This window comes from Sinohyriopsis cumingii, chromosome 16 (genome assembly GCF_028554795.1).
Source record: "Sinohyriopsis cumingii isolate HCF-2022 chromosome 16, ASM2855479v2, whole genome shotgun sequence".
NCBI classification, from domain to species: domain Eukaryota; kingdom Metazoa; phylum Mollusca; class Bivalvia; order Unionida; family Unionidae; genus Sinohyriopsis; species Sinohyriopsis cumingii.
Window position 1 is genome coordinate 8,156,209 of NC_142976.1, and position 16,358 is coordinate 8,172,566.

Genomic DNA, 16,358 nt, shown 5'->3' on the forward strand with positions numbered 1-16,358 from the left:
TAAGGCATTCAGAAAGCCTTCATATAAACAAAGACTTCCTCTATATATCATACATAAAACAACATACTCTGGACGCTTGAATCCTGCTCTCTTTGTTCTTGTTATTGAAATAAAAAACCTGCAGTAAACTTCATCTAATATACTGCACCCTTGTTTTAACTGAACCTGATGATTTGTGAACAACCACTTAAAAATTGTAAAGGCGAATGTGGATACAATTTTTTTTTAATACAAAGGGCAGAAAAATGCTCCTTATAAATGCCCAACATTTATCTGGTTCACAAATGGTAAATGAAGGCCAAATGATTACTAATGAAAGCAGTGACTAGAGTGCATTAATTTGGGAGCAACACCATACAATTTTTAAATTTTAAATCATTTATTCTGTAAGATTGTCTTTAAAAAAATTATTTTCTCAATAAATAATGAAATATCAAGCAATGAAAATGGTGGGAATTGAATACTGATGGCATCGCTAAGAAATAAATACCAAGTAAGGAAGTCTTGTAAAGTGAAATTCTTGTTTGGTCCTTTGTCATGGTAACACGAGCCAATTAAAACAGATGGTCTCAATAAAATATTATGCAAGAATACACAGATTAAAATGAACCCTTATGTTGGAACTATCTGTATGAAAACAACTGTTTGAAACAATGGTGGACAAAATCACTTCGACAAGAAGCCCACCACTTTGAATGCATAACAAGGGAAGTAGTAAGATTATTTCCAGTCGTTAAAGTGGAAATATATCACTCCTTTAAAGCCTTGGTATCACAAATAGCCAACTTCTTTGATTCTTTGAAGATACAGTAGTCCCCCTCTTGAACAGCCACCCCTTACCAGCGGCCACCCACTCCTTACGGCCAGAATCTGTTGGCACCGATGAGTTTGTGTTCAAAAGTACCCTTCACGAAAAACCACCCCGGCTAACACAACCTGCGGCCAGCATATTAGTGCAATAATATAAAATTTACCCCTCACATGCGGCCGCATTTTATCTTAATATGTATCCAGAACCAGTATTTTATTAATAACGTGTTAAGTAATCCGATTTCTGTTTCCCGATGTCAGGTTTTCGTTACTGAACGAAGTGTTAACTAAAGTACATGTACCACTAAGGTTAATATTATATCATTTATGCCTCACAAGAAGCCACATTTATTCCATAAAGCCAAGAAAGACTCAAATTTTATTCCATACAAAAGGGTAAGTACATGTAATCCAATTAGCCATACTGCTGTGTTATCATAAGATGTCTGGTTTAGTCACTCTGATTATTGTTAACATTACAATTATTGAACAGTAGTAACAGCTGAGAAGTGGCAGCATCGATGTACAATACACAAGTCAGGAGGAAAATGGTTTGATAGCCTTTACAGCTTCCCTTAGTAAGCTGTTGAGCTCGTTCACTTTGATAATTAGTGGCTATTACTACTGACAATAATTGTCAAAATTAGAATTCCTAATGGCCACAAGGTCAAATCTGTGTGATGTTAATGGTACATATCGAAGCCGTTTTGGCTTCTCTCAGTGTAAAGAAATGTATAAAAACAATAGGGTACCAGACTGCGACTAACGAATCAGGTGACAAGATCACTTCCTTTAAAAACACACAGCAATTTGTTTAGATGCATAACAAATTGTTTTATCACTACAGCAGTTGGCAACATGAATAACTTACTGCAAAAAGATCAACATGTCATCGAGGAAAATAAAAATTCTCAGTTTAGAAGAGAAAGTGAAAGTAATTCAACTGACCGAGAGGTGGGAGGGGTCGAGGATCCTTGCAGAAAACTAATGTCGGAAAGACTCAGATAAACAATATCGTGAAAGATATGGAAACAATTCTGCAGAAGTGGGAAGGTGAAATGAACGGAGAGAGGAAGATTGTTTGAGCCAGGAGATGTTTGTATCCTGATTTGAAGGACAAGAAAAAGCAACAATTTTGTCAGTTGAATTGGGATATTATGACTTTATCGCAAGTAATGGATGGTTGCACAATTTCAAGTGCGACACAATATTAAACGTTCTGTCCTTAGTGGAGATCAGCTGATGTTAATAATGAAGAAGTTGTCGATGATTGGAACAAAAGACTAAACGATATATGCAGGGGATATGATAGCAATGATATTTTTAATTGTGACGAGACTGGTCGGTTTTTTAGACTGTTACCAACAAAGTGACAGATGATGTGATATGCAACATAATTATAAAGACAGTTTTAAAACTATATCAATGGTTAGTCTTAACATTCATTTGAAAATGATGAAACAGGTTGTTTTACATTTATTTCACAACATGCATGTGATATTTTTAATGAAAATATTAAATGTTTCAGAATTAAATGTACTTGTGACTTTCTTCATATATGTATTTGCTATTTGCATTTGTCATCCCCCTCTAGAAAGATCACCCTCATTATAAGGCCACTTCCCTGCTGCAATAGGGGTGGCCTTATAAGAGGGGGACTACTGTAATAAGTTAGCTCCTGTCACCAGTAAAAACTACCAATCCATGATGTCAGGCATGTTTATTCATCAAGGAAGGAAGGATACAGGTCATAACAATAACCTCTCTGACCTTCTTGCAAACTTAATTTGACCTGCATGAAGGCTTTGGGCCTGTCTGAAACGGAATCTACTATGGGTTTAAACAAATAGAGTACCATATGAACATATATCTGGAACACGCTCGAATCAACTCTTGCATAAAACCTGCTTCCTAGCTATTCCAGCTACAGCAAGCAGTATCAGTCATAACATGTTGGCTGACCTCAATTATCTGCATTTCCACAACTAGGGTATAATTGGACACCTGATGGCTCATATTTTCATGGGAAATCAATCTTTTGTAATGGGAGTGGGCATAAAAAATTTACAATGAACTGTGCATTTTCAAGAGAGATGAAAACGTCTTTTATATGCACTTTCTTGCAGTATCAGTTTTCATGTAAAGTTTACTGTATGTGTGGTTTATCAAAATGAAACAAGCACACACTTAAAGCAATTATGTATAATACAGAACTTACCTAACAGCTGCAGTGTGACAGTCCACATGAATCACATTAAAATGGGACACAGTGCAGTATCCCACAGTCTTACGTTGCTTGTTTTCATACTCATCTAAGTTCACTCGCTTTGTGTAGGTGTATATGGCCAAAACCTGAGAGGAGAAGCACATTCTAAAAATAGCATGTTTACATAGGCACATTTTACTGAAAAGTAACTTACCAAATATTATACAAGATTTCATAATCATGGTTATTAATACCACTCCTATATAAATACTACACTTTTAAACAACCACTGTTTTGGGCACAATGACTATCGTATTTGCTGGCCTATCAGTTGATTCCTTTTTATCAGAAAATCTTGGCTTCATCTTAAACTTTGAATAGACTTATGTATGGATTTTGTCATTCAAATTACTTTACCGTAGGTCATGTAAATTTTTGTATGTAAAAAAATTTCTCCAAACATGTGTGCAAAAGTAGTTACCATTTTGGGGAAGTGATCGTGTACGAAAAAATATAGGACCTGACATTTAGATGAATTTAAAATATTTTCACACGTGTCAGTATTGTTTACCTACCAGATGATAGCGATCTTGTTCATGTTCAAGGGCAATATTATATTCCATTATCAATTAATACCTCTGCATAAACAGTTCCCTCTAGTTTTAGTTATGGGTATCCATTGTCCCAAGAACAACATGGCTTTGCAGTGTTATTTACAAGCTAATTAAATATGCTACAGTTGTTGTCAGATATTTTCTTTTTGAGAGCAAGTTTTGGTGGACCAGATTAAATTAATGAGGCCACCAAGAGGGAAATGAAGCTATCCACAGGGTATTGTGAATATGGTACCATGTAATGCCAGCTCTTTACTCAGCTAATTACATCTTTTGTACTTATGAACAAAACTGTCAGAGCAATTTAAACCAACAACAAGCATGAGCAAACATCAAATCCAAATGCAGACCAAGTAGAAGGCATGTACATGCCTCACTGAGTCTCACTGTTATTTGTTGGGAATGGAGAGGTCATTGTACTTGCAAAGAAAATTATACAGCATGCTACATAGTCATTCTTGAGATTTAACCTAAATGGTGCCTGTGTGGACATAAATATTGTGAATATTTAAATTTTGAAATCTAAGGAGTATGGTATGTATTTTAATAGTTTCCATTTCCTATTTAATATAATGCATTTCTCCCTTGAGAAAAGCTTCATCTAAACAGGGGCAGTAAGGTGCAAAATAGCATGAAGAATGGCTGCTCTCTCGTATTGGGGCACATTTTATTTTGATCTCGAGGTGCAAGAAGAACAATACACTGGAATACATATGAATCTATCGCTCTCTCTTCAAAACAAAACTGGAAAAAGCTTTTAAGCAACAGTGATGCAACTTCCTTATTGCCTGTAATCTGAAATAGCATACAGTAATACCATTAATATTCATGACACAGGAAGTTACGATAGTTTCATTCAACACAGCATGCAGAATTTTATCCTATCTGTAACTTTGTAAATTTTCAGACCAGCATCATTAAATATAAGTAAAAGTACCAAATTCATTTAAAATACTTGGTGTGAAACAGATTAAGTATTTTCAGTTGCATTAAAATGATCCTGATCTGTTGTAGATTGGATAAAATTTGTGATGCTGTGTGGAATGCACTATAGTGAAGAGACAAAGCAGAGTTATTGATCTGTCCTCGTCTTGTACTATGCATCGACTTATATATGGATGAAGGATAGAATATTTACAACATTTGCAAATTCATCTTGTACTCTGTATCAACTTATAGGCCGGCAAATACGGTACAATAAAGCATATTAACAGGAGGTGTAGTTTACTAGTTCTCTGACATCATGGTTATGAAGCAAATCTGCCAAATGGTGTGAAAACGTGTTGAAATATTATCTGTTTACTGTCTGGCTAAACAGAAAATATCCAATCACTGAAATTTTATACAAAAGAATCTGAGTCACGCTGAAACGTATCAAAGGAAAAGTAAATGAGCATATATCATAGTTATTTTGTACACATTGACGGAATAATATTTCAACTGTACAAAAGAAATCAGAAGTTAAATAATCAATTACAATTTTACACAATTTTCATGCAACACGTTTTAAGACCATACATTTTTGCCCTCAAATTTGCAACCTGTAAACTGAAAAATTATAATCACAGACAGTAATGAAAGACTGACATGCATGAAACTAGGTAAAGTTTATCATTTTTATTATTACCAGAAAAAGAACCAGATACCATATCTCAGCATGTATCATTTGATAAATGTGTGTCACTCTAACATAGTATCTACTATTAGAATCTGGTTTACTGAAAGAGTAACCTCCCTTACCTTTTGTGGCTGGTAGCGGTATCCTTCCCTACATATACAACAGGTCAGGCCAGTTTCATCCTTCAATTCTTCCATCTGCTTTAGCACAGAACTCTGTACTGTCACCTGACCCTTCTCATTGGTCTGTAAGTAGTAAAGAAAGTCAATTCAACTATTATTATAGCCAAGGTATCACATTCAAATTTGTCTACAAAAATCAGCCATGCTGATGGAGAACTGATCACTATAATCATGTGGCCTGTACATACAGGAAAACATATGACACCCTCCAAGCCTAAATTCTGGAAATCTTTGGTCCAAAAACCTTAAATTTTCAAGAAAAATCTTAAACTTTATTAAGTCAAAAGGTTTTTATAACTTGTTATGTGAAATGTCTTTTTGCCTTGGGAAATTAACCTTTTTCTTGCATTAAATTTATTAGGAACTGTTCAACTTACAGACTTTCCCTAAACAGTCAATTTAAGTTAGAATATTCATATTTTAATAATAGTTCAGTTTAAACATAAATGGCCCCCCTCCAGTATCTTCTTCCTTACCAGTGACCACCTGCTTCATATAGCCAGAATTCACTGGCCTTAGAAAAAGTTAAGTACTATTGTTTTGTAATTCAAGTTCAGAAGATAATTTGAGTGGAAGTAATACTCAAGACTGGGATCGTTTTTTTTAATGATGATAAAGACCTTGACCTTTGTCCTTCTGACCTCACAAGAAGCATGGGCTTACCTTCATTCCCAGTGCCCCTAGCTGTTTCTTCCTCACAGCCATGGCCAGCCTCTTCTTCTCTGCCTTAGTTTGCTGTCTAACCTCCTCAATCTGAAAATACACAAATTCAGATGTAAATGCTTGTGTAGTACAGTTGTCCCGCTCTATACAGTACTTTGCTACAATGTAGTTCTTACTATCATTTCAGATACTGTGGCAGGAGCTTCCATTGTCAAACATGAAATTTAAAACTTCTTTGCAGTGTACCTACTGCATACAACACACTGAGTGAAGCTAGGTTAAAAATAACTGATAAGACTCAATGTGAATAATACTGGCCATTGCTGCTACACGATATGGAAATATTGTCTGCTTCATAGTGCATTTCCAACTGAAATAAGCAGGACCAGTACAGGAAAAGACATTTTTTCAATCGGAACGTGTCTGTTTCATTGCGCGATTCAGATTAAAATCAGCTGGAACAGTAAGGCCATCTCTGCAACAGAAATATATGTCTGCTGCTTCCTTCATTTATTTCTGACACAAGTACTATACATCTCCACTGGTGCCTTATATCAGCATTGTGTCAATATATATGTTCTAACTTGTGATGATTAATTTGGGTCAATTTTATGAAGGACACAAAATACTTGTTAGTATTTTGGAGCCATACTGTGGCTTTCAGTTTGCTAGACTGTAGTGTATTTTTTTAAAAAGCAAATATTTTTCGTTTTCTTTCTTCTGGTCCCTGAAATATCTGTTATCAGCAGTACTAGTCAATTCAAACATCTATATTATAAAAACAAAATAGCATTTCTCATCTTTTAACTGCTTCTATTTTATAATTTTCTTTTCTTATACCATTTCTCTCTGGGAACCAGAACTTCAAAGCATAGTGTCCAATTATCACATTTCTGCAAAACATACTGAGACTTGAATCAATCATCAAGAATTTTGGTATTCAAAATGACTGCCATCAGTGAGCATCTAAAAAAATGTATCATTTGCAGAGGTCATGTTTTAACTAAAACTGCAGTTAATTTACTTGCAACTTGGAGATCTGTTACCATATGTAAGAGACAGCAAAGTTCCAACTGTATTTTGAGTCTCATAAAAGATTATTCCAGATATTAGAAGTTCTGTCACATTCCATGAAGACAACTTCTAAGACCAATAAGAAAAGATACAGTAAGGATTATTCCAGATGTTAGCAAGTCCTGTCTTATTCTATCAGTGCCTTCCATTATATTTCAAGTTGGAGGGTGAGCTGCCAAAGTAGGCAGGTGGTTTGGGGGACTTCTCTCAACTACGATAGTTTTTTTTATAGAAAAGCAGCTGGGTGTAAAGTAAAAGTAGTAAGGTAAATCATCCCGCTCCCAGCTGGTAAGGAAAGCCCTGTTCCATGCAGACAACAGTAACACCAATTACTGCCAGGATTATTCCAGATATTGACAAGTTCTGTTCTATTCTGTGCAGATGACAGCATGACCAATTAAAGTAAGGGTTATTCCAGATATTGGCAAGTTCTGTCTGATTCCAGGCAAATAAAATAAGACCAATTAAAGGAAGAAGTATTGCAGATACTGGAACAGCAAAACCAATTACAGCAAGAATTATTCCAAATACTGGCAACATTTGTCTTATTCAATGCAGATAAATGCAAGACCAGTAACAGTAACTCTTTTCTTTGTTGTTACCATGCATTACCTCTACCTGTGACATGATCAAAGACCACGTAATTGTGTTATTAACAAGGATTACTTCTACTTGTGTCAGGAATAAAGACCCTGAAGTCTGATTTCTTTATCTTACCTTCTCTTTGACATTTTCATTTTCCCTCAATGCCTCCAAGAGATTTTCTGCCATGGTGCCAATGTGTCGGTCTGATGACACTTGCTCCAGTTTGTGAAGAATCTGTATCAGACTACCACCTATCATTGTCTGGGGTTCAAAAATAAAAATGTGTAATGGTTAGGACTCAAAATATGCTGTTGCGGTCGTGATCTTTATCAAAATAATTCTTGTTGTTAGTGTTACTGACATCTTCCTTTTCTTCAATCAATCAATCAATCACCATTATCATGATTATCATTATTATTATTTTATATAGTCAATTAAGTCTTGTGAACCAATCTCAACTTGGGAAATATCTCAAACTAACAAAACTGCAAAATTAGTAAAATTCCCAATTCCAAGAAACAGATTTATTTTTAATCAAAACTCAAATGTATATTATTAATCAACAGAAATTACAACATTATGCGTGGTAAAGAGATTGGAAACAAATTCTACAACTTGGGTGTTCTTCTCCATTATAGACTAAATCAAACTAGGACAATATTCAGATAAAAAAAGACTGTCCTCTCCATGATGGACTAGGTCAAATTAGGGCAATATTCTGAAATAAAGAGACTGTCCTCTCTATGATAGACTAGGTCAAATTAGAGCAATTTTCTGATAAAGAGAGACTATCCTCTCCATGATGGACTAGGTCAAATTAGGGCAGTATTCAGATAGAGACTATCCTCTCCATGATAAGACTAGGTCAAATTAGGGCAATATTCAGATAAAAGGAGACTGTCCTCTCCATGATGGACTAGGTCAAATTAGGGCAGTATTCAGATAAAAAGAGACTGTCCTCTCCTCGATGGACTAGGTCAAATTAGAGCAATTTTCAGATAAAGAGAGACTGTCCTCTCCATGATTGACTAGGTCAAATTAGGGCAGTATTCAGATAAAGAGAGACTATCCTCTCCATGATAAGACTAGGTCAAATTAGGACAATATTCAGATAAAGTGAGACTGTCCTCTCCATGATGGACTAGGTCAAATTAGGGCAGTATTCAGATAAAGAGAGGCAGTCCTCTCCATGGTAAGACTAGGTCAAATTAGGGCAATATTTAGATAAAGAGAGACTGTCCTCTCCATAATAGACTAGGTCAAATTGGGACAATATTCAGATAGAGTGAGGCTGTCCTCTCTATTATAGACTAGGCCAAATTAGGGCAATATTCAGATAAAGAGAGGCTGTCCCCTCCATGATAGACTAGGTCAAATTAGGGCAATATTCAGATAAAGAGAGACTGTCCTCTCCACAATATTCAGATAGAGTGAGGCTGTCCTCTCTATTATAGACTGGGCCAAATTAGGGCAATATTCAGACAAAGAGAGACTGTCCACTCCATGATAAGACTAGGTCAAATCAGGGCAATATTCTGAAATAAAGAGACTGTCATCTTCATGATAGACTAGGTCAAATTAGAGCAATTTTCAGATAAAGAGAGACTATCCTCTCCATGATAAGACTAGGTCAAATTAGGACAATATATAGATAAAACAGGATGATTGGTTGTGTGGGTTTAGTGCCATTTTTCAGCATATGTTCGGTTATATATGACAGCCAGTATATTTGGTGAAGGAAGAACCTGGGAACGAATGCCCTTACATGGGTGTCACTGTGATTACTGTAGGTTCCATTAAAAATCAAGGTTACCACATTACCATAAGAATGCCCTTACATGGAAGTCACTGTGATTATGGTAGGTTCCACTGAAAATCAAGGTTACCACATTACCATAAGAATGCCCTTACATGGAAGTCACTGTGATTACTGTAGGTTCCATTAAAAATCAAGGTTACCACATTACCATAAGCATTCCCTTACATGGGAGTCACTGTGATTACTGTAGGTTCTATTAAAAATCAGGGGCCCCAAGTGGCTGAGTGGTCTAAAGCGCTCTTCGTTACGGATCACTGCCATCTCACCTCTGTCTGCGGCGGTTCGAGTCTAAGATTCAGCCAATGTGGGCATGTGAGAAAGCTTGCCAGTAGCTTCTCGTGGGTCGGTGGTTCTTTCCGGGGTTTTCCGGGTTCTTCCTCCACCATTAATACTGGCCGCCATGTATAGCCCATCGTGCTGAAAAATGGCGTTAAACCCCACAACAACAACAACAACAAAAATTAAAAATCAAGGTTACCACATTACCATAAGAATTTCCTTACATGGGAGTCACTGTGATTACTGTAGGTTCCATTAAAAATCACAGTTACTGTATTATCATAAGAATGCCCTCACATGGGTGTCACTGTAATCACTGCAGATTCCATTGTTATGTGTGTTTGATTGAATTTATATTTGATGATGATACTAATATCAGGCACATCTGGAGAAAGATAATTTAATAGCAGATGCACTTTCCTGTGTATAGAATGTACACTTTATATAATTTATAAGAGTTCTTTTTAACCTCATGTATAATTAATCTATGGTAAAAAGAAAGCTTTATCATATAAATTTTTATTTTTCTTCATGGGGGGAAGTGTTATGTATACTTGATTTAATTTATATTTGATTTAATTTAATTGTCTGTTTGTATGTTTTAAAATTGTTTTATTTCTTTATTTCATTACATGTCAATGTAATGTAATTTTGTTTACTAAGAATTTGATGTTTTCCAGAAAATTCAGTCTGACCTGAATCTTTTCATAAATACCTAATAATAGAAACAGTGTTTCTATTTTTGACTTAGTTCCTGACCTAGATTCAGAAATCATTGAGACAAGTAAACAACTTTTTATTTTTATTTTATTCTTGGAGTAAAATGATTTGTTTTTATCAAGGTCATACTAGGAGTACATGATTTTTTTATATGTAAACAACCTCTATTTTGCAATTCTTGGTTTTCTGAAATTGCACAGTAGTTAGTTTTAATAGTGATGCTTAGAGAGATGTTTCTCAGTTGGGCTTATTACACTGGAAAGTGTATGGTTGTAACAGTTTGAAGTAACATTTTAATTTTTATTCAAATTATTTGGATTCTAAAGGATAATTCTTTTTCCTGGAAATATTTGAGTGCTCATACAGAATTCTTGGACAAAGACATTTATTTAAATCTTATTTGGAAATTCAATCACTTTAATATTGTTTATGGATCAAAAAAGAACCACAGACACATCTGTACAATAAAGGCTACCGTATATGTCATCGCCTTCCATTTTGGATTTTTTCGTTGGGACCAGAACTCAAATTTCATTAGAACATTCATTACTAGGACTTCTAAAATTTAATTCATGGATTATTCTTGGATTATTTTTGGATTTGATGCTTAAAACTGTAAGTTCTTATTTTTTTCATTTTTACATTCATTTTCTTCTAGGGAAATATATTATTCATCAAATTTTTCAAAGCTTGTTTTCACTCTTTCTTTTGTTACAGTTAATTAGAGCCTAAACACGTAACATAAGACCATTAAAAGTAAAGGTTACTGTATTACCAGAAGAATGCCCTTACCTGGGTGTCATTGTGACCGCTACAGATTCCAGTAAGCAGCCTCAGGACATAGTTCAGTGAGGGTTTACCAAGGAATTCCTTCCAATTATCACTGTCAGTTCTAATGAAAAAAAAATTGAAAATGAAAATCATTTGCAGCTGGTAAATGAATGTTTACTTATGCAAAACATAAATTCTGATGGTAAACTGACTTCGTGGCAAGTTACATTGGTTGCAGACAATATCAAACTTTAAAACCCATTTTGTTTTCAAAAGAGACTGTAGCAGCATATTTTTACATTAGCAAGGAATACACCTCCAGGCTTTGAGACCGCATACTATAGTTAGTCCTGTGTCTTGTTAATTTTTTTAAAAGGCACAATTTCTCTGCTGCCATATTTTACTAAAAATTAAAACTGGAGAACAATTGGACAAATTGCTTTAATCGCATAAGAATCCAAGTGGATCATTTATTTATGCATATAAATATGCGTATCAAATTTCATTTGTCTGCCTCCCATATTTCCAAACACTCTGCCCCAAAAACTTTTGTAAAAAATCTAAGAGTTAAAAATGACCTTAAAAAATATAAAACTTGTTCCCATTAAAAAGATCTTCAGGTTGTACATCAAAACACACAAGAATCATGGTAAATATAATCTAAATTAAGTATCGGCATGTTATCAGAAAGTAGTTTTCTCCAACCCTATCTCTGTTCTCAAGTTGGATGTACAGTCATACATTTGGAAGGATGTACAGGTAAATGGACAGAGACGTGCAATGCTATCTCCCTTCTTCAGTTGGATGTACAGTCATACATGTGGAAGGATGTACAGGTAAATGGACAGAGATGTGCAATGCTATCTCCCTTCTTCAGTTGGATGTACAGTCATACATGTGGAAGGATGTACAGGTAAACAGAGATGTGCAACCCTATCTCCCTTCTTCGGTTGGATGTACAGACATACATGTGGAAGGATGTACAGGTAAACAGACAGATATGCAACCCCTATCTCCATTCTTCAGTTGGATGTACAGACAAATATGTGAAGGATGTACAGGTAAATGGACAGAGATGTACAATGCTTTCTCCCTGCTTCAGTTGGATGTACAGTCATACATGTGGAAGGATGTACAGGTAATCAGAGATGTGCAACCCTATCTCCCTTATTTGGTTGGATGTACAGACATACATGTGGAAGGATGTACAGGTAAACAGACAGAGATGTGCAACCCCTATCTCCCTTCTTCGGATGGATGTACGACATACATGTGGAAAAATGTACATGTAAACAGAGATGTGCAACCCTATCTCCCTTCTACGGTTGCATGTACAGACATACATGTGGAGGAATGTACAGGTAAACAGACAGATGTGCAACCCTAGCTTATTTCTTCGGTTGGATGTACAAACCTACATGTGGAAGGATGAACAGGTAAACAGACCGAGATGTGCAACCCTATCTCAATTCTTCAGTTGGATGTACAACAAACATATGGAAGGATGTACCGGTAAATGAACAGAGATGTGAAACCTCAAGCCCACTTCCTCATTTGTACGGGGCAAATAAATCAAGTCCAATAAAAGCATATATTTCAAAATTATAATAAAAAATGGAGTGACTGATTAATCAAAGAATAATATCTGATACTTACGCAAGAAGAGTTTTGACTTCTGGCGAGTGTGTCTGGATGTAATCTACAGCCTGCTTCACTATTCCATGTTCTACCATCATGTCCTTCAGCAGTATTCCATTGGCATTGCTCTGAAGTTACGATAATTGCAGAAAATAAGCTACTGTATATCAGCCAAAACAAATAACCATAGAAACCATACACAATATGTCAAATAAAAATAAGTGAGAAGATGAAACCAACTCAAACTTTCATATCTTAAGATTCATCTTAAGATAAAATTATTCTGCAAGCTGGGTTGCCATAAATATAAAAATTCGAAGCCCAAATTTTTGAGAAAAGCTTGATATAACCTTGAAATATAGGTAACGGTGACACAGTTTAGGTGTGCACAAAGTCTTCATCCAGAGTTAGATCAATATTGCAAGTTTTGTTACAGAATGGTTACAAGTATCAGATCAGATATGGAAGATGGATGGATGCATGGACACGCAGATCTTCAATTTCTCTAAGCAAGATATAACAAAATACACATCAATGCAATCATGTACATGCATTTAAATAAAATATATAATTTCTTTTCAATATTTTAATGCTAACATAATTTAAATAGTTTAACAATGTCTTTTCATTCTTGTTTGTTGAATGCTCCACATTTCAATTGTCAATGCAGGGTGATGTAAATTACTTTCAGCATGTGGTGCTTTCACAGTGACATCACAGCATATAGTATTTAATATGGTTTATACTGGATCACACCTCTAGAACGATCCTGTCCAAAAATGTCCATACATTTTAACATTAATCTTATTGCTGTTGTTGTAGGGTTTAACACCCTTTTTCAACACAAGATAGACTATACATGGCAGCCAGTATAAATGGTGGAGGAAGAAGAAACTGGGAAAACCCCAGAACAAACCAACGACCCACAAGAAACATTGATCTTGCTGTAAGAGTTTTTCATAGCATTTTTTTATAACAACCTTACAGGAATACTGATGTATGAGGAGTGCAACAAAGTCAATACTCACTGTTTAAAGTGATATGTTATCAAATTCTCTTAAATGACACCATTGCTGAAATAGTTGGTACCAAATTACATGACCCATTTAACTTGTATTTATCTAATATAAGGTTACATGTATCATATGGATGGAGATTGTGTTTCTAGACATACCTCAATTGCCCCGGCTATTGAGCAGAAACAATCCAAATGAACTTTTTCATCTTGAGTGTGCTCCAAGTCAAACCTGCAATAAAAAAATCTTTCATGTAAGGTGCACAAAATGTTCTTCATATGCTGGTAAAAAAATCTGACAAAAATGAGAACAAAGAAGCTCATTAGTTTTAACAGCACTCTAAACTCAGTAATTTGCTATCTTAAGCAGAAGAAATCAGGGCTAAGTACCATTCCCAAAGTCACACCCAGGTAGTCAACCCAGTCTAACCTGGGTGGGTATTGAACCCTGTAACCCCTGAATTATGGACCAGATGCTCTACCAACCCAGCTACAGCAGCTCTCAATGATGAACTTGAGTCCTTGTCTAACAAGAATATCATATATTCCAATAAAATGTATTGTAAATGATGAACTTGAGTCCTAGTCTTACAAGAATATCATATATTCCAATAAAATGTATTGTAAATGATGAATTTCTTTATTTCAAGTCAAACAAATTTTCAACTAAATCTAGTTTAAAATGAAACATTTGTTACTAAAGAACATCCATATTAAGCTGATATTTTCTCTCCAACCGATACATTCCAGGCTGTCGTTTGGAAGTGTGTGTGCAGATTCTATGCGGAATGTGCGCAAGAAAAACTACACACATATAAAACTGGCGGGATCAAGAGCAAAACAAACAGACCCAACAATGGGTAATTTTGCCTGCTAAATGAAACAGAATGCAACCTGAATGCAGGATGAACCTAAATAAAAGAATGAAGACATTCTGAAGAAACTGGACAGCACATGTGCAGAATGCAGAATAATAAAAGATAAACAAAACAGAACAAAACACAAATAAATTTCACGAATATATTTGAAAATTGATTAATTTTAGGCTGCTGTTAAATTTCCAAAGACTGAAAGCTCTTTTGAATTAAAACTTTGGTTACGATTCTTTTATACAGACAAATTTTTCCAGAACTCCTCACAAGCTGTGACATTATCTATCGTAAAGCAGACATAACTGCCCTTCATTTGACATCATCATCTGTAGTTTAATCATAAGTTTTTATCTGACACAAATGAAAAAAGAAAACATTTGATGATAATACTTTACAACTATATTTAACATTTATTGCATTTTAAGTTTTAAATTTGTTTATAGTATAATTCAATTCAATGTCATCTTTTGTATTTTATGCATCTGCAACATACAAACTTGAAATAAAAAATATATAAAAGCAATAGTTTTGTCCATTTACCATTCTCAAACAAATTACCACTCTCAAAACATGGAAAACCCATCTGTGTTAGCTGTATGCATTTCCATTTCATTCCAAACAAATGAAAGTGAAAGGAAATGATGAATAGAAGCAATAAAATAAAAAACAGAATGCATTTTTCTGAGAGCACAAATTAAAAAAAATATGTGATAAAAGCTGAAATTAAAAATGTGAATGGAATGCAAACTGGTTACAAACAAAATGAAAACTTAATGAAGATTTGGTAAAATTACCAATTTCTGGGTCTATATTTACATTTAATTGGTGCAAGAAACCTACTTGTCAAAGTCCATGTAAGGTTTGAAATGGTTGATAAGTGTCAGCATTTTATCCTCTTCACCAAACGCCAAGAATGGAATCAGTCTCATCAAGCCCTGTAGGACATTGTTGTTAGTGCGAACAAAGGGGCTATTGATTCGTTCAAGTAGCATCATCAACTGGTCTTTATCGCCACAATGTTTAGAAAATTTCTGAAATGAAAGGCAAAAGTGTTAACAAAGATTGTAATTAAATACACATACTGAGATGGAAAATGAAAAAAGTCTGGATAGGATTTGTCTGTTTGCTTTTCTGCTGTTTAAAAGCATATTCAGTGGTGAAAATGTTTTTGTTGCTAAGGCAACTTGAGTAAATAGCTTTGCCCATGAACACAATAATGGTGGCAGAATGGATCTGGTCATGAGTCCAGTTAGAACCCTAACCACTTAACTACCACGTCTCCTTCACTCTGTATAGAACCATGGGGCATGAGAACAGTATTTCACAAATGTGATTCTGATTTGCACTGAACAATGTGTACATTTCCAAATGTACTATTCTGTATGCATACGCATGATAAAATGTAGTAAATGGGGTGGGGGTGGGGTGGGTTGTCATAAGAGGTGGGTGCTATATGACAAATGGTTGTATCACAAAGGCCCAGTAAGGACAT

The 16,358-nt window shown here is 35.1% G+C and overlaps 1 protein-coding gene across 3 annotated transcripts in view; it reads right to left on the reverse strand.

Moving 5' to 3' along the window:
- The window catches only part of LOC149779901 (E3 ubiquitin-protein ligase UBR4-like), a 274,868-nt gene that overhangs the window by 38,887 nt on the left and 219,623 nt on the right, over positions 1-16,358 (reverse strand). For all 3 annotated transcript variants that reach the window (XM_089936591.1, XM_089936589.1, XM_089936590.1), the window contains 8 exons: positions 15,707-15,897; positions 14,154-14,226; positions 12,998-13,107; positions 11,363-11,462; positions 7,885-8,013; positions 6,094-6,183; positions 5,371-5,493; positions 3,029-3,162 (listed from right to left, as the gene is read on the reverse strand). In XM_089936591.1, the coding sequence (XP_089792717.1) occupies positions 3,029-3,162; positions 5,371-5,493; positions 6,094-6,183; positions 7,885-8,013; positions 11,363-11,462; positions 12,998-13,107; positions 14,154-14,226; positions 15,707-15,897 (950 nt within the window). The remainder of the gene's footprint in view (positions 1-3,028; positions 3,163-5,370; positions 5,494-6,093; positions 6,184-7,884; positions 8,014-11,362; positions 11,463-12,997; positions 13,108-14,153; positions 14,227-15,706; positions 15,898-16,358) is intronic.